This window comes from Squalius cephalus (genome assembly GCF_949319135.1).
Source record: "Squalius cephalus genome assembly, chromosome: 15".
Taxonomy (NCBI): domain Eukaryota; kingdom Metazoa; phylum Chordata; class Actinopteri; order Cypriniformes; family Leuciscidae; genus Squalius; species Squalius cephalus.
The window spans coordinates 21,123,450-21,150,475 of record NC_137136.1 but is presented as its reverse complement, the minus strand read 5'-3'; the positions used below and the strand labels follow the sequence as shown (position 1 = coordinate 21,150,475).

Sequence of the window (27,026 nt, the reverse complement as noted above, 5' to 3'; positions counted from 1 at the left end):
TGTCAAAAATCCAATTTTAAGTTAATATCTTTATTCTGTTTTCTAATAAACATATATATTCCCTTTATAAAATGAATTTAGTGGAGAAGCAAAACTGTTTAAGATATTTAAAAAAATCAAGTTATTGTGTTTTATTGGGGGGGGGGGGGGGGGGCTGTCCATACAATGAAAGTTAATAGCATCCCATGTTGTTTTGGGCCCCATTGACTTTCATTGTATGGACAAAAAAAGTCTTCCTTTGTGTTCCAAAAAAAAAAAAAAGTTCTTTTTCTTTTCTTTTTTTTGAAAGAGAGAAATTATATTCAGTAAGGATTTATTAAATGAATCAAAGTTGATTGTAAATACATTTATAACGTTACTAAAGATTTCTGTTAAGTAATTGCTGTTCCCTATCTGTTAGTCACTTCGACGTTGCGTCAATGTCCTGACATTAGGGGTTGCACTTGAAAGCCCCAAACACCTCTGATAGTTTGAGAAGAGGCCAATGAGAATTGGCTAGTGGAATTTGCATGCACCTCTCCCCTGGACATACGGGTATAAAAGGAGATGGCGATTCACCTCTACAAGTAGGAAGATGTTGAATCTGGTGTTGACGGTGCATTTCAGCGGATGGCCACAATCTCTGCCTCACGTGTTTGGGCCGTACCCACACTGAGAAATGCATGCAAATTCCACTTGCAAATTCTCATTGGCTTTTCTCAAAGTATCGGAGGTCTTTAGGACTCCCAAGTGCAATCACTACTTTCAGTACGTAGACACAATGTCTCGTTCTCTCCATCAGGGAACGGGAGATTACAATAGGGTAACCAAGACGTTCTTTTGAATTTTCTATTCATCAGGAATTCTGAAAAAGTGCATCACAGTTTCCACAAAAAATATTAAGCAGCACAACTGTTTTCAACACTGATGATAATAAGAATGTTTATTTAGCACTAAATCAGCATATTAGAATGATTTCGTAAGGATCATGTGACACTGAAGACTGGAATAATGGCATAATTTGTACTATATTTTTCGATCAAATAAATGCATTCTTCCAATACATAAAAAAAAAACATTACAGACCCCTAACTTTTGAAAAGTAGTGTACTAAACCTGTATGAATGCTTTGAAATGTACGAGTTGGACTTTAGTGAGAGGGAAGCGTGAGCATTTTTTCTCTAATGTAGTCTCATGTTGTAAAATGAAAAGAAGCACATGTATTACAGTAATGCTAATGAGCCATAGGGTAGTCAGCAGGCTCCTTTGTGATGCAGGTTATGAGGTAAAACCTGTAGGCTTAACTTCTCTTGAAACCAGCAGCCCATTTCTGAGCGACTCAGATTTCTGTGCGATACTCTTTAAATACTGCAATTCAGGCAAAACTAATGGCTAGAAAAACACATCTGAGATGAAAGTGAGAGATTTAAACAGTATTTTAACAAATATGCTCTCCACTTAAAAGCCACAAATGGCATTAAGCATGCCTTTCTTTATTTTTCTCTTTCTCTTTGTGCAAACCACACAGAATGTGCTGTGTGAAAGAAAACTCATTTGAAAGCAGAAAAATAGGCTTATTTTGGAATTATCACATTTTTGGTCAGCATACCCTTAAAACACAAGCCCAAGCCACAGCACATGGTCCACATTAGTCACACAGAACAATACTCATCTTTGGAGCTTGTACTTTTGTTGCACAAACACAATTGTGGCCATGTCACAACAGACTGAGTCCCACGCATTTTACATGCCAAAAGTTGTTGTAAACCCAAATTCAGTTTGTACTGGAAAAAGTCCATGTGGTGAAACATTGTCCTCCTTTAAGCTTTGATATGAGAGCCATATCCTAAAAAGGAACTACTTATGCAATCAAGCTGCCTATTGAAATTCATGCTACACAACAGAACATCATGTCAGTCGCATTTGTGACTGGGAGATTTCAGATTAAAATGGAGACTGTGCACAAAACATATGGCGCACAGTGGTTGAAATTTGTTTAAGGTTTTGAATAATGCATGTGACAAGATTTCCTTCTTATATAAACTATTTTAATGAACTATATACATGCAAAAAGGGCCTCTGGCTGATAGTACTAATTCAAGGAGGTGGAAATCCATTATTGTGCATTCAATTATTCAAAGGTCAAACAGAAAACGTATGAAAAATTGATGGACCCCATAGAGCAGGGGGTATGCAGATATCATCATGTAGGGTGAGATAATATGGGATGTTCCTTAGAAAGCCATGGAGTGTGAATGGAATAATAGTTCATGCTAAAAGCATGACTTCTTCATTTTGACTACTACTACTACCACTTGACTAACATTTATTATAAGATTTTCTACATAATATATACTTTTTTTCCTTGTTCATGTGTTTTGTTCACATTCAGCACTATTCTATAGCAGTTTGATACAGTATATATATATACTATATTAGGGGTGGAGCCGAACCCGAATACGGTATTCGGAAAGGCACAAATAATGTGTTTTTTACGAATACTTATTTCGAACAAATACTTAAAAAAATATTTGTATTCGGGAACAAGAAAAAGTTTATATCCAAAAGCTGCGTTTCCTCCGGCTGTAAATCCACTTGTTGATAAGAAAGGAGGAAATGACACGGAAATATTTTGGATTAGGCTAATGTCACGTTGCCATAAGGGGTCGTTCACATAGCGCGTTTTTTGCGCGTGCAGATTTCAAATGTAGGCGCGCGGCAAGCGCGCTTATAATAGAAGCGATTTAAAAATGTATTTTTAAATTAACCCCAAGGAGAATAATTGTGACAGTATATAACTATTGTTTATTGTTAGGTCATTTTATCTAATGTTATCTAACTAATTGAAAATTATTGTAAAGTGTTTTTAATACTACAGTTTCCATCTTTGTAACCGTGATATACACTTTAATATTATGTAAATTTAATCTAAATTAAGCTTTGGTACCGAAATTGGTACCGAGAAACGTGGATTTTCACTGGTATTGGTACCGAATACTGAAATTTTGGTACCGTGACAACACTAGTAGCTCTGTTAGCTCGGTAATTTAGACAATAGGCTGTTGACAGAGTTGTTGGTAATGGCTGTTATGTTATTTTCTTTTCAATGACGTTCCTAGTTACATGTTCATTGCTGGATTTATGGAAAAACATCAACCAATATTGCATATCCATAATTATTATAATGGATATAATTAAAGAATACTTACACTGTAACGTAAATTAGAAGTGTAAAGCAAAACAAATGGATTTTTACACCTATTTTGAATTTTACTCGAATACAAATACAAATACAAATACTTTTCCCCCCTCAACAAATACAAATACAGATACAAATACCGGCTGCTTTGCACACCCCTAATATATATATATATATATATATATATATATATGTATAGTCTCACACATATGCATATACATATACACACATAAATATATATCATATATACGTATCAAACAAAAAAATGTTCTTAAAGTCAGGATATTGAGAAAATTGTGATTTAATTAGTTGCTTTGAAACATGTGTGCATCAAAGTAACTTTAATAGGAAAATTAAAACATAAAAAAATTATTCTTAATTAAACAATCTAATTTGGCATAATCTTATTAAATAAAATAAACAAAGTTAAAGCTGCAGTCCGTAGTTTTTCCTCTTTGTCGCCATCTCTGTTCGAAATCTGCAATTGCAGTTATTCGCGGAATTATCAACTTCACTTAAAAAAAAGTTAAGGACTGCAGCTTTAAGTTAAATAAACTAACACTCATACTTTAACTTGCATAAAATGTCTCAGTAATGTTTACACCCTTAATAGTGGAAGTAACAGGATGAACCCTGGTGAAAGATATTTTATATAACCTGCCTTATATATTATGATCTTACAAATGTTTTTCTGTGATAGCGGCCTCACAAACGCAGGTGTTGTAAGCATTTTGTCTGTTTATCTGACTAGACTGAAACAAGACAGTGGTGACTGATAGTGGGATGTTGACACCACAGTGTTCTGATGGATGGCCTCAGCACTCCTCGAGAAAACATAATCTGTTTGGTTTTTGATGAGAATCGCTAAAACAGGTATTACTTTGTGATGTACCTGGCGATATCAAATTTATATGCAAAGGACTGTCATTACTGAAGCTGTCTGTCTGAATGTTGATATATGTGTAGCTGGCTGCCTATCAAAGAACGCCTTCAGGTTTCATTTACAGACAAAAGGGATGGTTCTTGCTAGTCTGCTTACATAGCCATATTATTGCTGTTGCATATTATAATAGAGAAAAAAAACTTCTTAGCAAGGACGATCACAGAGGTGGCAAATTACTATGAATCTGATGTGATGGTGCAGCAAAATAATGGTGGGCTGTTGGGATAGATTATAAAGACTCACGTGTTTTGCCCTTGGTGGTGAGGGGTTGGCTGGATCCGGTGGTGTAGGAGGCGATGACCTGAACGCTGTACTCCGTGTCACTCAACAGATTGAGGATCAGCATGGTGTTTACATCATCCCCTACAAAAGTCTCTAGAGCCCGACCTGACACTGCGCACAGAGCGCAGACAAGAGATGAAAACAATCTGAGTCAACTTACAGAAAAAAACACATATTTTTTGCCTTTTTTCCTGGAAGTACACTTATAATATTAGTCAAGTAATTCAGCTATACAATAGTAACGTTTGCTTTTGTCATAATTAAGAATTCCAAATCTAAATGAAAAACACAAGATAGGTCATTTGTTAAATGGTTATTTTGCCCCAAAATAAAAATCTATCAGCATTTAGTCATTTTTATGTTGCTCATGTATGACTGACTTTCTTCTGTGAAACACAAAATTAATCGAAACTTTGAAGAATTGCTCTCTTTTGAGGGAACTTCTATGCGGACGCACCCTCACGAAAACCAGTGTCTGAGGCACGTGTGCAAACACAGCATAAAATGGCCGATGTAGTGCGATGACTTCGCAAGTTGCGCCACAGCATATAAAAAGGGCACCTGAGAGCACGTCATCAGCTATTTTGTCTTCAGGAAGCCGATTGTTTGAGCGCTGTGTGAAGATGGCAGTTTGTGAAGAAAGGCTAGAAGGCAATTCAAGCACTGTGTTCCTCCATGCCCGCGTTTCTTAACGCCTGCCGACGGAAGCCCGCTCAGCGGTTTCTTCCATGGAAATCAACGACACATTGCTCATCAGCGATTCAGTTATAATAGACGTGGTGTCTGTAGAAACGGTTCTAATTAATAGATCTGTTTCCTGCTCGACACAGCAAACGCTGAATAAGATGAGCTAATGAAACTTATGACTCGTGCCACAGCCAGACTGAGTTTAAACTGGTCTGGCTCAAAGTGCAAGACTGCGGAAGGTCGTTTAGATGAACGATATCTGCGAAGTCATAAGTGTGCAGCTCTGATGAGCATTTTCATTTCCCCAGACCTGCACACTGATATGTCCATCCATACTCTGCCCACGTGGTCCATTCAGCTTCGAGTTATTAGAATGTAGAGGGGCTGAGTGAGGAGGGCTATGGGTGGATGACTCAGGTGGAAAGGAATTTAGCGAATTACCTTTCCTTGGGGACATCCTTATCACTGAAGGCTCCCGTTTTGCCCTTTAAACCAAGCCAGACAACATCGAGGTTGGTGGGCAGTGTGCATGCTGTATCCAACTAAATTGGATCAAACAGTAATGTCGCAACACACAAGTGTGAGCAACATTGTTTTTACCATGTGTCACTATTGATTTGTCTGACAGAGATCATTTGATATGTACTGAATATTTATACTGTAGCGCCACAGTCAAACTCAATAGTTGTGATAGTTCTTTCCTTTGCTTCGGCATTTATGAGGTTAATGTGTTGGATTATCAAATATGGAAAAAAGCACGTAGAGAACGCTGCTTTTGTTATTGTTTTGATCTAAGCCATTCGCTGTAATCCTGAATGGATGAACTATGAATAGCCTATAAGTATGACAGTGTGACAAACGATCAGTACATCCATCCAAAAAAAAAACATTTACAGAAAACCCTGTGATTCATCCTTTGTCAATTATAACTGTGGTAACTCCAAGTACTTAAACTATATTTTCCAGAACCAAGACTTATGTAATTAACCATATGGCATAAATAGCATATGTAATTCACATAAATGTTTCACATTGTTGACAAATGTTTCAACTATGTAATGATATATTTTTAAATATCGGAAGTTTAAAAAAAAAATCCAAACGTGTAATGGCGGGTAAGTTGAAAATCATTTTAATATGGAAAACTACCCAATCGTAGAAGTGGGCGTTTACTTCCAAGTCTTGAACGTGGCACGTCCATCAAAATGGAGTGTTCGAAAAACAGGGTCAAAAACAGGGTAGGAAATAGCTTCTAAATTACTTCTAAATTCGTATGTTTATGTAAAAATCTTGATAACATTATAAGTGGACCTCATTATAAAATGTAAAAAAGAAATGCAGTTCATGACCCCTTTAAAAAACACTTCAAAGATAAAGTGATGTTTTCTGGCCGTCACAAACTAAACATCCCAATGATGTGATGCCTCCAGAATGGATGGATCTCACAGACAAAAAATTACAATCATAGCATTACACTATAACCATCACAAAGAAACAGGGAAAACTAAATGTGAAACAAAATGAGAACAAGCAAACCCTCCCCTTTAACAACACACACACAAAGACACACGGAAAATGAGCTCTGGACAGTAGAAATGACCAGTGGTGGGATGAATTATTAGCAGCTGTTAGGAGCAGTTTGAAAGGGCATTGAATGTAGGTGGAGAAGCCATTACTCTCCACCGCAGATGGGAGTTTAAGATAATATAATGGAATAAAGGAGTTTATTAGGCTGGACTTCAGTGGAAAACAGAGTAGAGTGATATTTTTTGTTCCCTCTGGAGTGCTGCGGCTACATTACAGCTTCTGTTTATAGTTGAATCTCAGACTGCAGATGGAAGAATGGTCATTTTCAGAACAGCAGACGTGGAGTCAGTATCTCCACCTACCAATGCCCTTTCAAACTGCTCACAACAAGCTGCTAATAATTCATCCTACTGTCCTATATATGTTTAGAAAGTCTCAAGACATTTTTGCTAAAGTTATTTTCAAACCTTCTGTATGTCTGGAATTTAATACTGAATTATGTAGCACTTTGTGTGTGTGTGTGTGTGTGTGTGTGTCTGTGTGTGTGTGTGTGTGTGTGTGTGTGTGTGTGTGTGTGTGTGTGTGTGTGTGTGTGTGTGTGTGTGTGCGCATACATACCAGAGATAGGCTGGTAGATGACCCTGTAACCCATAGTGGGGAACTGAGGACCATCCCAGCTGATGCGGAAGCGATTGTACCATTCATCAGACACCCTGAGGTTACTGGGACCAGAAAGTGGCACTAACCAATCAGAAGACAGAAGATGATTAGCTTTTGCAATGTGGTCATTTAATGTCAATTACTGGTAATGTCAACTGAACTTCATATTAATCTAGCACATATGATTTAAATGGTACAACAAACTGTATCATAAAAATGTTTATACATACATACATATATATATATACATATATATATATATATATATATATACATATATATATATACATATATATATATATATATATATACATATACCGTATATATATATATATATATATATATATATATATATATATATATATATATATACATATATATATATACACATATATATATATATATCTATATATGTATATGTATATGAAGAGTTCAGATGCAAAAGCCTCTAAGTGCCATCTGAAATTTTCTTTTAGAATGATAATTTTTATCAAGCTTGTATATTTAAGTTCAGTAATTTCACTTAAATGACAATTAATAGGTTATTTTAATTGCCATTTAAGTGAAATTGCTGAACTTAAATATACAAGCTTGATAAAAAAATATCATTCTAAAAGAAAATTTCAGATGGCACTTAGAGGCTTTTGCATATATTATACACATATAATTATATTGAATTCATTTTTTTTAACTACCACTGAAAATGTTATATATTATATTTCAATCAATTTTAGTGTATAAATCTTCACCAGAACTAAAACAAATATATTAAATTTCAATGAATTTGGCCTTTACACTACTGTTAAACAGTTTGGGTTTGGTAAAGGTTTTATTTATGTTTTTAAAAAGTCTCTTATGCTCACTAAGGCTGCATTTATTTGATCAAAAATACAGTAAAAATAACTATTTTCTATTTTAAAATATTTTAAAATGGGAGTAATATTTTTGTGGAAACAGGACTCTTTGATGAATAGAAAGTTCAAAAGAACAGCATTTATTTGAAATTATTTGTAACAGTGTAAAAGTCAGTTTTGATCAATGTAATGCATCCTTGCATTAGTTTTTTTTTTTTTTTTTTTTATTCTAAACTTTTAAACGGTAGGATAAATAAATAAATCAATGTATTGGTTCAACCCTGAATTCCCCGCATTCTCATAAAAAAGTCTGTTTTCACATAATTACTACTCCTCAGAGAATATCACCCCACTGATAATTAATTCAACCTCAAACTCAATCAGAAACAAGTGCAAAGGTTTTCCAAGGCAACTAGCGGACACTGATCTCAAGTTCAACATGAGGTGACATTAGCATCTCTAATCAGAGAATGGGCTCTAATTTGAAGATGATTACTGGGAGAAAGCTGTAGAAAATCAATCCCATCAGAGTACAGCGAGCTGATTTGATCAGTTCATTAGTGTGGGAAGACCAGGGCTGGAATGGATAATACTTCTTATGCTTATTAATGGATAAAATCAATACTATTCAATCTCCAAAAGAATGTGTTTCACAAGACTGCAAGACTGACCATCTAACTTCAAAATGCAGTGATGATAAACTGTATCTGAGAGCTGTGGTGTAAGAGGATCTATTTTTAGCTCATATATAGTGCATAAAAACAGCAGGTACATGGTTTATAAGACAAACAGGAAATTAGCATGAGTTAATATAATGCAGATTTCAAATTGAAGTGAGAGGAAAGGTTCCAGACCCCTCTTTAGAGTCATAAAACATCCCATGAGAACAAAAAAAATAACACGGGGGCTTCATTTAGGTTCACTGAACTTAAAAAAAGGAAAAAAGCAGGTATTTTTTAACAAGTGATTAGTTAGATTAAAAGTGAATCTGCCTCAGGAAATGGCAAGTCTATCACTGCTTTGAGGTCAAATTAATTAACTCACCGAAATCTAGAACTAACATGGAACCAATTGAGATCACGCTCCTGTTAATACATTAACTGGCACAGTCTTGTATTTTCACCTGATTTATTAAAACAGGATAAAAAATTTATTTATTCCAACCTGGGAATTGAACACAGACCGTTATGCATAAACTAGACACTAAATAATTCTAATGCTGCATAAGAACATTGCCAAACATTTAGCAAGTGTGAATTGTGTACATTTTTAATATTTGAAATTACGGCTGTGTGTTATTGAAGTGTTAATTTTATGATTTCTAAAATAAAGCAAAGGGAGCTCAAACTCAAAATCGGTTCCATGTAATCATGCCAACGTAATATGCAATGAGAGATGCCCATAATGTATTTCATTTACTATAACTCCAGCTGCATTTGTTCGCTCACACTCACATGTTTTGCCGGAAGAGGACTTTGATAGTGCAGTGGACTCCTCGTCTGCATAAATAGGGGTCACTGTGATCTTGTACCTTGTGTCTGAGAGGAGAGGTTGCAGGATCACGCTTCTTCTGTTTCCCGAGACTAACACCTGGAGGAGAGCAGAATATTCAATACCAGACAAGCATGGTGTGTGTGTTGATGCATTTTGCTGTCCCTGGTAGGGCCAAATGTCCTTGAAGTCTCTGTGTGGAAATCAGCTTCATATGGAAGAAAATGTACAAAAGTATCATGCAGAAATGGTGAATGTTTAGTAAGAGGGTAAGTATATACAATAGAATTCAGTGGGATGCCCCATCATCATACAGTATCAAAACAAATGTGTGTATGTACAGTGTTGTAAAAGTAAGTATACCTCAGAAAGTTTTTTTCTTTTTATTAAAGTATTTTATGCAACATACACTAATGTTCAAAAGTTGTTGTTTTTTTAAAGAAATTTCAGCAAGGTTTAACTAAATTATTCGAGTTTGTCTATAACAACTTTTCTGAAGGAACATGTGACACTGAAGACTGAAGTATTGGCTGCAAAATTTTTTGCTTTGCCAACACATAAATAAATTACATTTTAAAATATTTTAAAAAATAAAACAATGAATCTAAATTGTCATAATATTTCATAATATTACGGTGTTGCTGTATTTTTACTAGGGTTGCAAAATTCTGGGAATTTTCAAAGATGGAAACTTTCCATGGGAATTAATGGGAATTTAAGGGAATTAACAGGAATTTATGGGAATAAACGGGAATAAACTGGGAATTTTCAAAGTTGAGGGTTGGCTTTTCATAGGGAACTTAAATATAGTTGAGGAAAGTATATTTTAGCATAATCTTGACTAAAATAAACAGATGCCATTCAAATACACTTGAATATCCATCCCATTCCTCAATCACATGCACATAGCACACTGCTTACTGCATGGCTATTGAGACCACACCCCCTACTGGCACTGTGCATGCCTCCATCACATGTACAGAAGCCCAAAGCACAAGACTATTGAAGGCACACATTTGAGCCTGTGGACTAAACAAAGTGAAGTAAGTTTTGATGATATTATGGGGAAATATATTTATTAAATGTTTAAATTGCAAATATCACATACAAATGTATTCATCTAGTAGATAGCAAGCTGATAAGTTAGATGCTAAATAAGCTAGCATAACTTTATTTACCACATAAGTAGGGCTGGGCGGTATGACGGTATATATCGTTACCGCGGAAGAAAATGTCAACCGTAACAGATTTTTTTATTCCGTGTATACCGCGAAAATTAGTAGGCGTGGTTAACTCGCGTGCAGCGTGCGTGAGACTGAGACACTGATATTTGTCAAAGAAACATGAAGAAAGACCAAGAGGATCCACAAAAGGAATTACGTTTTCAAAATTAACGTGATATTTTTTGGGGGGAAGGTGCAGAAGTCAACTAGAGCAGTGCAGCACACTGAAAGTTTAGACATGCTCGCAACAGGGCTTACTTGACAACAAGTTCATATATCAATATTCTAACGAATAGAAATAACCTTAAATAATGTATCTATCCGTCTCTTATGTGTACAGTTACTTTCAGAGAGGTAAGCGGTTGCCGTGGTAATGAATATTTCCAAAATTCCCCAGCTTAACTTCCCATGGAAATTTACCAGAAACTTTCCGGAAATTTTCCGCCCCTTTGCAACCCTAATTTTTACCAACTAATGGTGAGCATAAGAGACTTTTGAACTGTAGTATAAATATCTATCTAGAAATATCTAATTGAATATATCTTTGGCAGATATAATTTCTTGTAGGTGTTTCTTATTATTGTCCATCAGTCTCTTTCATTGATCGTACAGCTATGTTGTTGTATTGCAATCTGGAGTGCTTTGACTTTAGACACGATCATGCAGAATGACCGTGTACAGTTTGGTTTCAGCTTTTTCTAAAGATGGCCTCATGTTGTCTTTAAGCACTATTTGGTATAATGGAATTCATAGCTGATGTTATGACATTATTTCCAGCCCCAAAGCTGCAAAATACCCTCGAATCACTACACTCCCACTACTGTGCTTGTGGGAATGAGTTTCTCACTCTCGAATGCTCAAGTTTTTCCTTTGACTCATTTGTCCAGAAGTCCTGTTTCGCGTAGGTGTTGAATGACAAACTTAAAAAAAAAAATTTGGAGAGCAGAGTCTTCTTCCTTTCTGACCCATGTAGACTAGATTTGTACAGTCTTTTTTACAGTCTTGTTTAAATGGCTTTAAATCCATTTTTCAGACTCGTACACCTCAACAACTTTCCTTCCGAGGGGCTCAGGCAGCTCTGGTGCACCTGGTTGTAAGATTAAACACGGGATCAGATTATGTCAAAAACTCAATTTCGACCAAAAGTGGAGATAGAACCTTATAATTCTAAGCTCACGATATACTAGTGATAAATGTACTTTCTCAACTGGTGGGTTAAATGTACACTTTTCGTGGGGTGCACTTACTTTCTCACAGCACGGTATATAAGAGGAAGAGGAACTGCTAGTGTATTTAAGGAGGGACTGTCAAGGGCAAAGAAAACGCCAAACGGTAGCTAAACAATTCCAAAGGCTTCATCAGTTTTCTTCATTTAAATATTTGTGTTTGATCAGCTCTGATGGAAACTATTCTGAGTATAAGCCAAAAGACTAGAGATCTGTGTGTACTGAACTTCAGGGAGCTGGATGGAAATTAAGAAAGCCAGCACTCAGCTCTCTAGCCAGCATCCAATCACTGCAGTCATTCACCACAGACACACCATTAATCACACACGCACACACACAATCATGGCAGTCCATTGCTTGTTGATAATGAAATGTTGGGTTGCATTATGTGGAGTGGCTTCCCCTGTGTGAGTGCACTATCAATGAACAGACTATAAACAAGTCAAATGAAGTAATTTAGAGAATGTTACCATGCAAATATGAAGAGGTTGGTATGGACAACAAATTTTAAGGCTTCAAATTTCCAAACCTTTAAATGTATGAGTTTTGTATGAGTTAAAATTAAATTAAATGATTTTTGAATATACAGTCATGGCCAAAAGTTTTGGCAGTGACATACATTTTGTGTTTCGGTGTACTCAGTAATTAATACAGTTTTACACAAAGAACTGAATAATTCTATTTAAAAAAAAAGATACACTACCGTTCAAAAGTCAGTAATATTTTCTTATACTCACCAATTCTGCATTTATTTGATAAAAAATACAGTAAAAATAGCAATAATGTGAAATGTTATTACATTTTCAAAAAATAAAATTTTGTATGAGAATATTGTCAAATTTATTTTTTTCCTGTGATGGCAAAGCTGAATTTATTTTATTATACATTACTCCAGTCTTCAGTGTCACATGATCCTTCAGAAATCATTCTAATATGCTGATTTGGTGCTCAAGAAACATTTCAGATTATTATCAATGTTGAAAACAAATGAGCTGCTTAATAAACATATTGTGGAAACCATGAAATGAATATAAAGTTCAAAAGAACAGCATTTATTTGAAATATAAATCTTTTGAATCAATTTAATGCATCTTTGCTTAATTAAAAGTACAAAAAAATGACACGAACATTAAGTCATGACAACAGAAGTTTGTCAGTGTAATGTAATTTAAGTTGAAATGAAGTTAATTGTACTTAATTTAAGGCAGCAAGTTTTTTTTCAGTAAATAAAAAATCTTACTGACCCCAACGGTTTGAACGGTAGTATATGCTGAAAATCACGTACAATTTTAACTTCCTTTGATTTGTCAGGTGTGGTACTCCAAGTTGAGGCACCCTCCTGTTATTCAGTGCACCGTCCTTCAGAACAACTCTTATTAGCGGAGCTGTCCACCAATCGGTGGTGCTGAAACCTGAATGCAGGAGATCGTCTTTCTTTTTAGACTTTGCTGGAACTTTCCCTCAGATTAGGCATGTTCTCCTTTACCATTCCTCTTAGATGTTCTCTCTCTACTTCTCACATTTTGCACAGTGACCTAAATGGCACTTGAAAAGATAATGGAATTTCTTTTTTTCCAGTCCCACCTCCTTTATCCATCTCCTTTATAGCTTGACCCACCATGATTCTCCAGTACAATTACAAGCCAAGAGAGGTCGATTTTCTGTACAGTCAGGGGCGACAAGTCACCACAGAATCTGAGAGTAACTTAACGCCATGAAAGACCTTAACCGTGCCAGACCAAGGCACGCCAAATACCACAAACAAAGTCGGCCAAATACCATGGAAAAAAGCATATTCACTGAATTCACTCCTGCAATTCATCAATGTATGATTATACACTGCAGGAATCACTGCAGAATAAGACAAGGGGGGTTTCCAGTACAGGGACATGCATTTAAAAAGGTCACTTTGTGCAAGACGTGTCCTTGCAACAGACAACACTGCAGCAGGGCTACATCAATTCAACTTCACTTACCCGGAGGAATATGATAAGCCTCCAGGCTCTAACAGCACAGAGGTAATACATTTTTCTGTTATATTTTTATAGCGCAAGAGCAATATAGGTAGCTTTATGAAATAACAGCCTCACTGGGACACAAATAAGACAAGTGTACAGTATTTTGCCCTCTTTATGCACTCTCATATGGAGAAGAGAGAGGAGCTAAAATGTTCGAGGAGACAGAAAGAAGATGATGACAAAGAATGAGCTCACTCTTGTGTTGTCATATTAACATTATGGATATCTCTGTGTTGTGGTTATGTTTACTCACTGTCTCTTCTGTGCGGTCTGCACTGACATATGTCACTCGGTACTGCTCCACGTCTGAGTCCAGCACCTCCCAGTTCACTTGCATACTAAAATGGGTCTCCTCGTCCAGCCATAGGCTAGTCACTCCCAGATGAACAACTAGATGATACAGTTCAATTTAGACACAATACATTCTAAGGTATCTATCCATCCATCCATCCATCCAATGTTCAAAATTACAGAACGATGAAGTCGCATTTTTATTACTTGCTGTAGTGGAGGGAATGGTGGTTGGAACTTCTGTGGTCCAGTCCACTGCAATAAACAAGATAAAAGAAACACAAAAAAAGTGCAAAACGAAGCACAAAACAAATCAAAGCAAAACAAATCAAAACAAACAAAAACCAAAGCAAAACAACAAAGCAAAGCAAAAGCAATGCAAAGCAAAACAACACAGCAAAACAAAACAGCAAAACCAAACAAAACAAAACCAAACAAAACCAAACAAAACAAAACAAAACAAAACAAAACAAAACAAAACATCAATTAACCAGTTTGAGATCATGTAAATTAGTTGGTTGGCATTAAACAGTTAAACAACATTACTGGATCTCTTACATGTATTCTCAAGCACAATCACAGCGCTGCTCTCTGTTTCGTCTTTGTAGATGGCAGACAGTGAAACCTTATACTCTGTAAAAGGACTCAGGTCTTGAATCACATACGAGTCCAAAGGTCCATTCAGCATCATCTTTATAAACACACAAACACAAAAGCACTCAGTTATAAATCAGAGCCGTAACACTGTGGGGATCATTTGGATGGTGCTTAGATTCTTTTAGAATGCGTGGGGGGGAATAGACAATTGCCTGTAGTTTACGTCATAGACTGGATAAACCAACTTGACTACAAAGAAGAAATAGTCAATTGTATGGATTTTTAACAACCATCTTCACCCACAAGTGCAGACTTCCCAGAATCAGCGATGATGAAGAAAATGGCCATTAGTTCATTTCTGGAGCAAGGCCACATCTATTTCAGGAAAAGATCCAAAGGTGATGGTTCTGATGAAGAGGCCCATGTGGTCATCATTGGACGTTGAGGTTTGATAGACTAGAAAAGGACTTTCTAATAATTTTGTATTTCTAAACTGAAGTCTGCTCCATGGTTGTAGTATTAGATCAGTGACAGAATGCATTTATAATTAATGGAGAAAAGATATTTTCATTCTAGACCTTTTTTTAACTCAAATTTATGTACATAATTGCGAAGATAAGTCAACAGTATTTTCAGTCTATTTTAGAGCAAAAGCGAATAGTAGCAGCAACAGAAATCAGTAAACACATTTTGTCAGGTATAAATGTTGGTGGCTGCTCGGCTATGCTATGCCAACAACGAGAACATGCATTAAAAAGCACATCTGCTATCAAGAGAGCTTTGGATCTCAGTCAGCTCTTGGCTGTCCCAGTAAACCCATGTTTCTGGGCTGACTCCTCTGCTCTGGGACATGAAGCTCCAGCCACATTCCTGTTTGCCTCACAGCATGTTATTATTTTCTGCTCTGGTGGCTCTTGGTAAATATATCGACCTGCGGTGCTATCTATAAAAAACAGCTGCACTGACTCCTGGTCAATATTAAAAACTTTCTCCATCACACACACTTGTGTCTGTGGTCATGCCTGGCTAAGAGAGCAGTGACGGGACATGTTCAGTATGCTGGTGGTTGTTTTGGTGGTGGTCATTTCTAATAGAGAGTAACAGTTGGCCGCGGGCTTCAGGTTACGAGAAAGTATTGATTGACTCATAAATCATTTTCAAGGACCTCATAAAAATCATTTTTCACTTTCTCTTTTTCAACATATATAGTTTGTTGAAACTAACATATGCCAATGGAAGTTTAAAAAACAAAACTAAAAAAAACGAGCGAGTTACAACAGAGAAATGTTGAAACCTCAAACAGAAACAAGAGAATGATCCAAGAGTTCAGGGTTTGGTACATGGCATGACTGCACCATTCTACTGCCAAAAAGCCACTCGTTCTCCAATGGCAGACAAAAAAAAAAGTTTTTGCAAGCAACATCAAAAATATTTCATTATATTATAGTAGATGTGTAGAATGTATTTATTTTTGAGGGTTATATATTATATTATTATAATTGACTTATTATTATATTATATTATACTATTTAGTGCTGTCAAAATTAATGAGTTAACGCACATGATTACTTTTTTCAGTTTAACGCGATTAAAATATTTAACGCAATTAACCCAGTATCCGTTTTTTCCGTCATCCTTTGGTTACATTATATGATCACGCTCTTATTCAAGCAAATGCTTTTAAACCATTGAAGCGTTCTACTGGGGCGCGCGTCTGTGAATCTCCTGTCTGTGTGACACACACACAATCATGCACACAGAAAGCCGTTTCAGACACACCAAATTATGCCAAAATGCCTGTTTTGTTGAGTATCTTCACAAGCACAGTTAAATTTGTTAAATGAAGTCTTAAATGAACCTAAAGAGATGTGAGAAAATGGAGAAAACGTGTCAGATTCGCATCATGTGCGTCAGGTCTTAAAGTGACAGCAGCCTATTAAACCTGCTGCTATCTGTCATTAATGTTAATCAAACAACAAAATACAGAAAATCACTGACTGCTCTTGACTAAATAACGTTTGTAGTTTCAAGAAGGAATAATCTATATTTAATTTATAATTTATACAGTAAAGACTGTAAAGTGTTTGATCATTTTTCAATTTCTGTATATTTCCTATCTGTTAGACCTACCTAAAAATCTTAAAGCAGTGTTACGAGGTTACATGGGTCAAAAACAATGAAAGCAATAATTTTTTTGTGCATTTTGACAGGGCAACTGTCAAAATGTTCTACCCTAGCAACTGTCTAGCAACGCCCTAGCAACCACCCAGAATACTCTAGCAACCACCTAGTAACACCACAGCAACCACCCAAAACACCCAAGCAACAGCCTAGCAACGCCCTAGCAACCACCCATACACCCTAGCAACTGCCTATATCTCTGCATCAGAACATCATATAGAGATGGGGATTGGCTTGTTTGTTTCGGTTAGGAAACAGTCTGTAAATATCACCATGTTAACTGTCTATTCACACCCTAGCAACCGTTTAGAACCACCTAGCAACCATATTGCAACATATAGAATCCATATTTCAATTCAACAACATTGTACAGACATGGTTGTTGGCTCGAATGCAATCATGTACAACATTGTAGCAACTATCCCAGCAAACGAGTGGCGAGTTTTGCCACTGCAAGCACCGACTCACATTAATGAATACTTGTAAATGACTGACCTCTCTCTTATCTCCTCCTCCAGTGGGTGACCAGGCCAACTTATAGAGCACCACATCCCTGGCAGGATGCGACCAGCTCACCCGGAAACTCTCGGAGGTGACCTCTGATGTCATCAGGCTAAAAGGGGCTGGCACAAGCTCTGATTGAGATAGAATCAAGCACGGGTAAGCAATCCAACATCCTTCGCTGAGCTATAATCAGTTTTATCACAAACTTTTTAAATTATGTTAAATTGTTTACGTACAAATTACAAGAGTAGTTCACTTCAAATAATAATAATAATAATAATAATAATTAATCAGTATTTTTTCTAAAATATGTAAACATCCTTAAAACAAGATAGATTTACTTGAAACCCAATTGTTTAAGATAGTAAAGGCTGTTTTCAGAGAATACTGCATATACTGAATTAAATATATTTTTATTAACCCATTTGCATTAATTTTAGCCTGTTTTTTTTTTTGTACCATTTCTCCTTTTCTGTTCCACAGATATGAGTCATGAGGCTTTGGAACGACATGAGGGTGAGTAAATGACATAATTTTCATTTTTGTGTGAACTAATCTTTTAACCAATTCAATTTTGATTCAGTGAATGAATTCCTGATCATTCTCATCTCCCCAGAGCGAACAGCATTTACCCTAACATTCACTTTTACATTCAAATAAATTCCCTAGAAATTTCACCACGTAACCTGATTACTACAACGACAAAGTCAGGACACCCAGAGAACAATGAAACTCAGGAAATGAAGGCCCAGATCTATTATAGATTCCAGCAACCAATCAATGATTACTGAATGCAACAGGCTGCCTAGAAAGAGATGCTTTTCCAGGACAGAGAAAGCATCCATTCCAGCTTTCCAGCTAGAGTAAATTGCAGACTCTGTGTGCAGTGAAAATTGTACATTCTGTTGGAGGAGGAAAATACAGAAAAAAATATGCTCATACGTGTACATGTTAAATCAGCATTGCTGCGAGTAGACGAGATTTGTTCTTGCCCGTGCTCATGATAATGAATACCAATGGGCCCTGTCTCTTCTGTGCTTGGGGAAATAATTTGCATAAATCCACACCCACCGCCCAGGATATGCTGGCATCCTTAATGCAACTGACAAAACAGAATAGCTGAATTCACCTATTTAAACATTTTTAAGCAGTTCACTGGCAGGGATCAAACAGTCTCACTTGTAGTGAATCCTCCACTGAGTGCCTCGGATTGGCCACCGTCATAGAGAGCAAAAACAGCAACGGTGTACTCTGTTATGGGTGACAAGTTCTTCAGGTACACATTGGTGACGGGACCCAACTCCACCTGAAGAGAAGAAAAATAATACATAATGCATCTCTGTTCATAAAATTATGGAATGAGTGAGTACATTATTAAAGTGATTAATAAAAAAATTTAATAAAAATATATATATTATTTTAAATGTATTTATTCTTTATAAATATATTAAATTTTACTCATATTTAATCATTTTAATTCTATATACTGTATATAGTTGACTGGGTTTAAGAGTGAACAAGTGCTTGTTTGTTTAACAGAGAAACAAATGCTTGTCATGTATTGTGGGTTCTGCTGCAGTGATCACCTCATTGGTCTGCACACCATCTGTCTTGATATACATGACACGGTAGCCCTTTACTTTACTGGACACTGCGTCCCAGTTGAGTCGGACAGAGCTGTGGTCAACTTCAGTGACCCGCAGGTTACGTGGAGGTCTCAGGGACACTGCAGGAAGATATGGATTAACAGTCAAACGCTGAATATTCAAGATATTTTTCTGGAAATAATTTTTCTATTAAGGGACATTGTTACAACAACTTTGGTAGCAAAACAAAAAGCATTAAGTTTGATGCATTTTAATGAATCAGTTTAAACTGCCAGTTTAAATGAATTGTATTTTTCATATATAAAACTATATTCACTAATGTTTAAAAGTTTGGGGAGAGTAAGATTGTATACACTTATACAGCATGAATGGATTAAATTAATCAAAACAGACAGTGAAAAAATAATCTTACAAAAGATTTCTATTTCAATAAATGTTTCAATTCATCAAATAATTATAATAATATATATATATATATTAGAATTAGCAAATCAGCATATTAGAACAATTTCTAAAGGAATATGTGGCACTGAAGATTGGAGTAAGTATTCTACTTTAATGTTTTTAATAATTGGCTTCTCTTCAAATCATGTTCGATCCAAGGAAAAGAAAAAGAAATACATTTCAAGCCATTTCTGAACAAATACATAAATATTGAGATATATTTAAAGTATTATTAAAAGACAAAAAATATTGAAATATTATTGTATTGATCTATACACCCAGCCCTATTACGTGGGTCACCTTTCAAAAATTCGAAACAGAACCATTAATCACTGGACATTACATAAACAGCGTTTGAAAATAAATCAGATTGCGGGCCCTATTTTAACAATCTAAGCGCATGGTCTAAAGCGCACGGCGCAAGTGCACTTACAGCATGTCCGAATCCACTTTTGCTAGTTTAACGGGAAAAATGGTCGGCGCCATCTCCCATTCCCTTTAAAAGCCAGTTGCGCTCGCGCCATGGCGGATTCGCTATTTACATGGCGGAATTTGACTATGAAATTTTGCTCTCTTTGTAAAAGAGCTTGTGCGCAAGGTTAAAGCGCGCAAGCAGACCATCTACGGGACAAGCCGGATTCCACCATATCTTTATGTACACAATAATAATGTTTTACATTGTAATCCTTTTATTTTTAATATTTGGCATGTTTGTGTTCTGCTGCGTGTCCCTGTGTATGTATGCAAAGTGTACGCATGTTGTGTACCCGCCTATAGGCTCATATTACTAATGCGCCCTTTAAATAACAAAAAAAATACTACGTCATTGACTTTAGACCAGGTTTCAGTTGGTCAATGGCACTGTCTATTTCAGTTGCCTCAAAATAATAACAATGCGCCTGAACACACCTCGTTTTCAGACCAGCACGCCCATGGGCGCACAAATGGGCGCAAATGCATTTGCTATTTAAACAACGTGGCACAGGACGAGAAAATTATAACTGCGTCAGGCTAAAACTAGCAAAAAACACTTGCGTCGCGCCTGGTGTATGATAGGGCCCTGCATGTTTAAATTTATAATTAAAAACAGATTGGCCTGGACACTCACTGGTGGTCTCCTGAACAGTGGCGGGATCACTGGCCTCCTCTCCGAACATGGCATAGACCGTAACGGTGTACTCTGTGTCAGGAATCAATCCCTTCAGTTCCACATCAGTCACCGTCTCATCCACCTTTAGCTGTATCACAAAAACAACAGCAACACCTTTAGAGGAGCATAAAGGCTGCTGAAACAGAGATAAAAAAAGTGCAACCAAGGGAACTCAAACGTGATGATTGTTATTCTTCTTCTACAGCTTCCATGAAAACAGTGTAATGGTGAAGCTACTATTTTGGTGGAAGTGTCATCATGCCAGCGCGGGCTTAACGTTTGCTCAAACACGGACAGGCACACTCACAAAGACAATTTGCAGCCTCACCTCTCTTTCATCTGTAGTCTCACTGCTCAGTGGAGCGTAAAGGATCATGTACCCAGAAGCCCCTTGTGCATCCCTCCAGCGGGCTCTCATGCTGTTGTCTGTCACTTCGTACAGCTCGAGATCACTCACTGTAGGTAGAGCCACTGAGATACACACATACATACAAATCAGACATTTATACTTAACATAGACGTACAGTGAAACATGTTTTGTTTGTGTTTTGCATGTGTGTGAGTCAGGGCTCCGAACCGGTTCAAGCAATAGCAAACAAAAACAAACAAAATTTTAACAGGATCAAACAAAACAGAAACACTTGAACATTTTAAATTACCATTAACCGGTTAATAACGTTATTTTATCATTCTGTCTAATATTTTAATTTGCCACTAAAGCAATCATGAATTGATGCATCCAACGTGAGTGAAATGCCTGCGCTCAGCTGTCAAGTCATCATGGGTAAGTCGCTGGCATTAGCTTTTGGATCTTAGGAGTTTTTTCCGAGGATATGTCACCAGCAGTTTGAAAAGTATTATGAAAATGAATGGCAGGTAATATCCAGCATGGCGTGCGTTTTGAAACCAGAGAAAAGTGCAGGTTAGTTTTTAAATAAGTAAACACCATGTTGTCAAAGTTAGTATTGTGGCACTTGGGTGCGACATTGTATTATTAAAGGGGTGGTTTATTATGATTTCACTTATTTAACTTTAGTTAGTGTGTAATGTTGCTGTTTGAGCATAAACAACATCTGCAAAGTTGCAATCCTCAAAGCAAAGGGAGATATTTGCTTTTAAAGAAATCGTTTTTTAAGGACTACAACAAACGGCTGGTAGGGACTACACAACATTCCTCACGGGTTAGTGACATCACTAACCCTAAAATTTACATAAACCCCGCCCCCGGAACACGATTTATGGATTATCAAGACAGAATATGCTAATCAATGACTAGAAGATAACTACACATAAGCGACATAAATTCATTAACTAACCATTCAGAAATGTCCTGTTGCATTCTACATGTTGTCACTTCTTCTTGAGTTTCTCCATCATTGTCTGACTCCGGTTTGAAAATAAAAGGCTAAATGTTTTTGAAATTTACAGGACAGGCAGCTAGCGGATAGTGAGGAGATGTTTGCTGTATGTGACAAAAAAATGTTTTGGCCTTAAAAACGTGTGACATCGCTTAGAGCACCTTTAAAACAAGTTTTAATATCTAACACCATTTAGCTTTTAATTTAATGTTCTTATTAATGTATAACAGAGTATCTTGTTTTACTGGGAAAAATACTGATTATGAATTTTCTGCAGTGCATGTTTGTCTTGAGTACTTTTTTCAGTGGCTGGATAAGTGTGTATTTCTGATCAGAAGAAGTGCATTCTGAGTTGGATTCTGGGAAAGTGTGAAAGATGACTTTGATGGAGTGGGACAGAAATAGACAAGATTTTTACTCTGGAAACAAGCACACATGGATAGCCTTTGCCAGAAAACTATCTTCTACCACAAACCAAAGACTTCAAACATCCACTAAATACTGCAGAATTCAGTCCTGTCTTGCTGAGATGACTGACAGGCATTTGCTATAAAGTAGTGGTTAAGAAATAAACTGTATATAAGAAAGTACTGATAGAATTGCACAGTAAAGGGTATTTAGGAAAACTATAGGCATGTGGTTTGTGGGTAATACTGTTTGACAGTGAAATTGTGAAGGACACAAGCCTGTAACACGTGTTTTGAGATGTTCTGTAGTCAATGCTGGTTGTTGCAAGTTTTGAGGATGACTCACGCGTGATCTGGTTGCCTCTGAGAGCGTCACTCGCTGCGCTGCGGTACACAGCGAACACAGCAATCTCGTATTCAGTCAGAGAGTTCAAATTCTGCAGGACGACCGAATTCTCCCTGCCGCCCACCACAATCTGTACAGCAAGACAACAGCAGTTTGTGACGCCCAGCACAGCAGATTGGAAAATGATTATGAAAAATAAGACCAAAAGCCTCAACAGTGTTAAATAACGTGGCAAAGTGCAGGACATAATATTTATAGTATTGGGCTGACACCCATCACAAAAAACTGGAAATAGAACAAAGGAGATAAAAGAGGCATAATAAACTGCCACTAAGAAGTAAAGCCACAGTTAAAAATGTAAGGCTGTCATTGCAGCTAGATAACAGAATATCAAACCAAATGGTGTTTATTTCAAAGATAGAAAAGAACAAAAATGACTTGTAAAACATAGACTGCTGAACATTCGAGCATCAGTTGACATGAATAGTAGGATTTCTGACAATAAGGTCATATATCTTCCTAAAAACTTTTACCCTTTCAGTCAATTTTTGATTCACTCTCATGTTGTTCCAAAGCTGTATTTACTTATTTGTTCTGTTGAACATGAAAAAAAAAAAAAAAAAGTCTCAGTGATTATTTGCCCATAGTATTAAAAGTCAGTGGGGTCTAACGTTGTTTTGGACCCCATTGACTTTCTTTTTATGAAGAGAAACATTTGTCAAAATTGCAGAAGAAAATTTCCGCAGAAGAAAAAAAAGACATATAGGTTGGAACAACATGGCAGAAATAAATAAAAAATTGCACCAAATATGCCTTTAAGCATGGAGGACCAAACCTGCAAAAATGATATAAAAAAGAATAATAAATAAATAAATAAAGTAAAAAAGAATAAAAATGTATTAAAACAAATACAAAAAAAATAATAATAATAATTAAGGAATAAGTAATACAAAAATTAATTCAGGATTAAATTTAATTGAAAATGTATTATATTTGTTTTATCAAGTCATTTATTCATTTCCCAATTATTGGTCCTCCAAGTATGTTGTAAGTTGGTGGGTTTGGTTTTAAATACACTTAGTGGATGTTCTGTAGCACTGCAAAATAACTACACAATAGTTGAGTAACAGATTTGAAAGCTGTGATAGAGCATAAAGTCTTTGATTGGTCACCTCTTCCAGAATGTCTGCTCTGGTTGGATGGTAAACCACTCGATATCTTTCCACACTTCCAGGAGCATGAGTCCAGGACACACGAAAACTGTGTGCAGTCACCTCAGAAATGACCATGTCCTGGGGTGGGGACGCAGTCTCTTCAGTGACAGAATCTCCTGGCAATGAGGAAATCGTGAGACATTAGATCCCATTCCACACATCAGAAATGGAAGTTTAAACAGCAGGTAAAACACTCACGATTCATTTCTTTGTCCTGTTGCTCCACTCCATCACACACCTTCCTGGTCAGACCATCCACTATAGTGCTCATGATACTGAAGTCAGCCACATTATAAACGTGTGTGTCCTCTGGTTCAGAGGCGATGGCCTTCAGCTCGTTCTCATCAGCATTCTTCACACCTACGCACAACCAAACATATTCAAAAAGGTCATATTCCACGTTTCTGGAATATCTATAGGAGACAGCAAGTGTTGATCATGTAGCCTATCTGTGTTGACAGTCTACAATCTTTTGCAAATAATTATTAGTGATAAAATTCATAAATGACCCCTGAAAAGCTCAGCAAAATTTATACATCAGCCCTGAGGATGTTTATTTAACACTGGGTGGATACTTTTTCTACAAACTGCATAAATGAGAGTAGATGAACTATTCTACACAAAGATGCATGAGGAATCCTCTAATACCAATGGCAAATAACTCGACTCCAGCACTTCTCAGGGTCTGAGCAGGCGGGATAACGTCATCCTGGGATTTGCCGTCAGTTATCAGGATTCCAATTTTGGGAACATCGGTACGAGCCCCAGACTCAGGTTTGAAGCTGTTCTCCAGGATGTAGGTAAGAGCAAGACCTAGACGGATCAAAATATTAAATTCTGTCAGGACCACTATCATCAAATACGATTGACAATTAGCATACTGTTTGGATTGGCGGTATGGTTCTGTTCTGGGCAAGAACCCCCTGCGCATGCATGCAGCCTAGCATGGATAAGATCAGGGAGAGTAGCGATAACCCCCGTTAGGGACAGAACAGAACCAACATGAACGTATTGCAGATATCATTAATTAATTTTAATGTTTACAACATAATTAGAGAATTTTAGTCTGATTCAGGTGGAATCAGAATGCCAAATCCTGACTGGATGAGAGGAGGAGCTGGGGATGGAGGAGGGAATTGGCTCCTGAGAGACGCGATAGCTGTTGATAATACTGAGGAGGTTATATATGTATGCAGTGATAGACGTCTATTTAAAGAATTTCAAAATAAGAAGTCAAATTTCACATTATAAATTCATATTTATGAGAAATAAACTCACAGTTATTAGAAGTTGCAATTGTACGATATTGAGATACAATTACAAAAAGTGGCAATTTCAGTACAAGAAATTAAGTGGTAAATACGATAAATAAACTTGCAATTGTCAGTTATAAAGTTGCAATTACGAGAAAACAATGAAATTACGAGAAATAGTAACAATTGTGAGCTGTAGTCACAATTATGAGAAAGTTGTAATTGTGAGATATAAAGTTGAAATTCTGAGATATGAAGTTGCAATTGTGACAAAGTTGCAATTACAAAAAGTGAATTTGCAAATACAGTACAAGAAATAAGGTCACAAATACAAAAAACTTTTGCAATTGCATATCACAAAGACGCATAATTGAGAAATAGCCACAATTGTGAGATATAAAATTACAATTATGTGAAAGTCACAATTGTGAGATATAAAGTTACAATTCTGAGATATAAAGTTGCAATTGTGACAATGTTGCAGTGAATTCGCAATTACAGTACAAGAAATAAAGTTGCAAATACAAAAAACTACAATTGTGTATTACAAAGTCACAAATACGCGAAATAGTCACAACTGTGAGATATAAAGTCACAATTACAAGAAAAAGTCGCAATTGTGTGAAATAAAATTGCAATTACAAAAAGTAAAGTCATAATTATAGTACAAGAAATAAAGTCGCAAATATGAGAAATACTAAATAGCGCCTATAGTGCCTGGTCATGTTGGACTGGCCGGTTAGTGAATGAAACGCAAAGTAAAATACTGCACTTGTTTATGTGAATTTAACCCTACAGCAATGTAGAATTTGTACATCGGTACAATGATAGAACTGGTTGTGACCAGTTTCACCAGGCACAGTATATGTATTCGTGTCTCTAGAACAATGGAAGTAGTCGGGAAAAACACAGCAAATTACCTGTGAGAGTGTTGCCTCCCTTGTAAGGCAGGTTTTTGACAGCATCTATTACTGCTTCTTTTGTGCTGAAGCCATTCAAGTGCCACTCAATTCGTGGATCTCCGCTGTACTGGGCCAGTCCTAAAACACATAAAAACACATCCAGGGGACACATTGGCACTTTATAGATCAATTGAAAAGTCGTCTAAATTAATAAATGATCATGTAAATCTATTTTTAGGTCAAAACAGTGATCGAATTATTATGAGTGAATAAGAGTGAATTCATGGGACCCACCAATCCGGGTTTTGTCTATTCCCACATCGAAGGCATTGACCAGGTTTTCAAGGAACATGCGAACCAGACGGAAATTGATTCTTCCGATACTCCAAGATCCATCGACCAGGATGACAATATCTGCGACGGCAGGAGTTGTGCATACAAACTGATCCACTGGATTATGAGAGATAGACAGAGAAACAGAAAAAGAAAGAGTGAACTTCGTTGCACTTATACAGTCCCACATGGCTATAGATCCAAAAGCATTGTCCTCTGAAGAATCAAACAAACTCAACAGTCTGCAGTCTGTGAATGCAGGTACGGTTTTATTGAACCACTTTGTCATTGCACAAAGTATCATCATAGGGCAGGGAAGAACATGTTTGATTTATGAACACAGCGGCAAA

General features: G+C 36.5%; 1 protein-coding gene across 5 annotated transcripts in view; it reads right to left on the bottom strand.

The window, feature by feature from the left end:
• The window catches only part of col14a1a (collagen, type XIV, alpha 1a), a 139,340-nt gene that overhangs the window by 72,460 nt on the left and 39,854 nt on the right, over positions 1 to 27,026 (bottom strand). For all 5 annotated transcript variants that reach the window (XM_079895467.1, XM_079895471.1, XM_079895469.1 and 2 more), the window contains 17 exons: positions 26,638 to 26,793; positions 26,362 to 26,481; positions 24,837 to 25,001; positions 24,387 to 24,548; positions 24,147 to 24,304; positions 22,975 to 23,104; positions 21,192 to 21,334; positions 20,822 to 20,951; positions 19,249 to 19,388; positions 18,842 to 18,968; positions 17,654 to 17,793; positions 14,939 to 15,071; positions 14,588 to 14,635; positions 14,343 to 14,479; positions 9,586 to 9,721; positions 7,236 to 7,358; positions 4,365 to 4,514 (listed from right to left, as the gene is read on the bottom strand). In XM_079895467.1, coding sequence (XP_079751593.1) covers positions 4,365 to 4,514; positions 7,236 to 7,358; positions 9,586 to 9,721; positions 14,343 to 14,479; positions 14,588 to 14,635; positions 14,939 to 15,071; positions 17,654 to 17,793; positions 18,842 to 18,968; positions 19,249 to 19,388; positions 20,822 to 20,951; positions 21,192 to 21,334; positions 22,975 to 23,104; positions 24,147 to 24,304; positions 24,387 to 24,548; positions 24,837 to 25,001; positions 26,362 to 26,481; positions 26,638 to 26,793 — 2,298 coding nt within the window. The remainder of the gene's footprint in view (positions 1 to 4,364; positions 4,515 to 7,235; positions 7,359 to 9,585; positions 9,722 to 14,342; positions 14,480 to 14,587; positions 14,636 to 14,938; positions 15,072 to 17,653; positions 17,794 to 18,841; positions 18,969 to 19,248; positions 19,389 to 20,821; positions 20,952 to 21,191; positions 21,335 to 22,974; positions 23,105 to 24,146; positions 24,305 to 24,386; positions 24,549 to 24,836; positions 25,002 to 26,361; positions 26,482 to 26,637; positions 26,794 to 27,026) is intronic.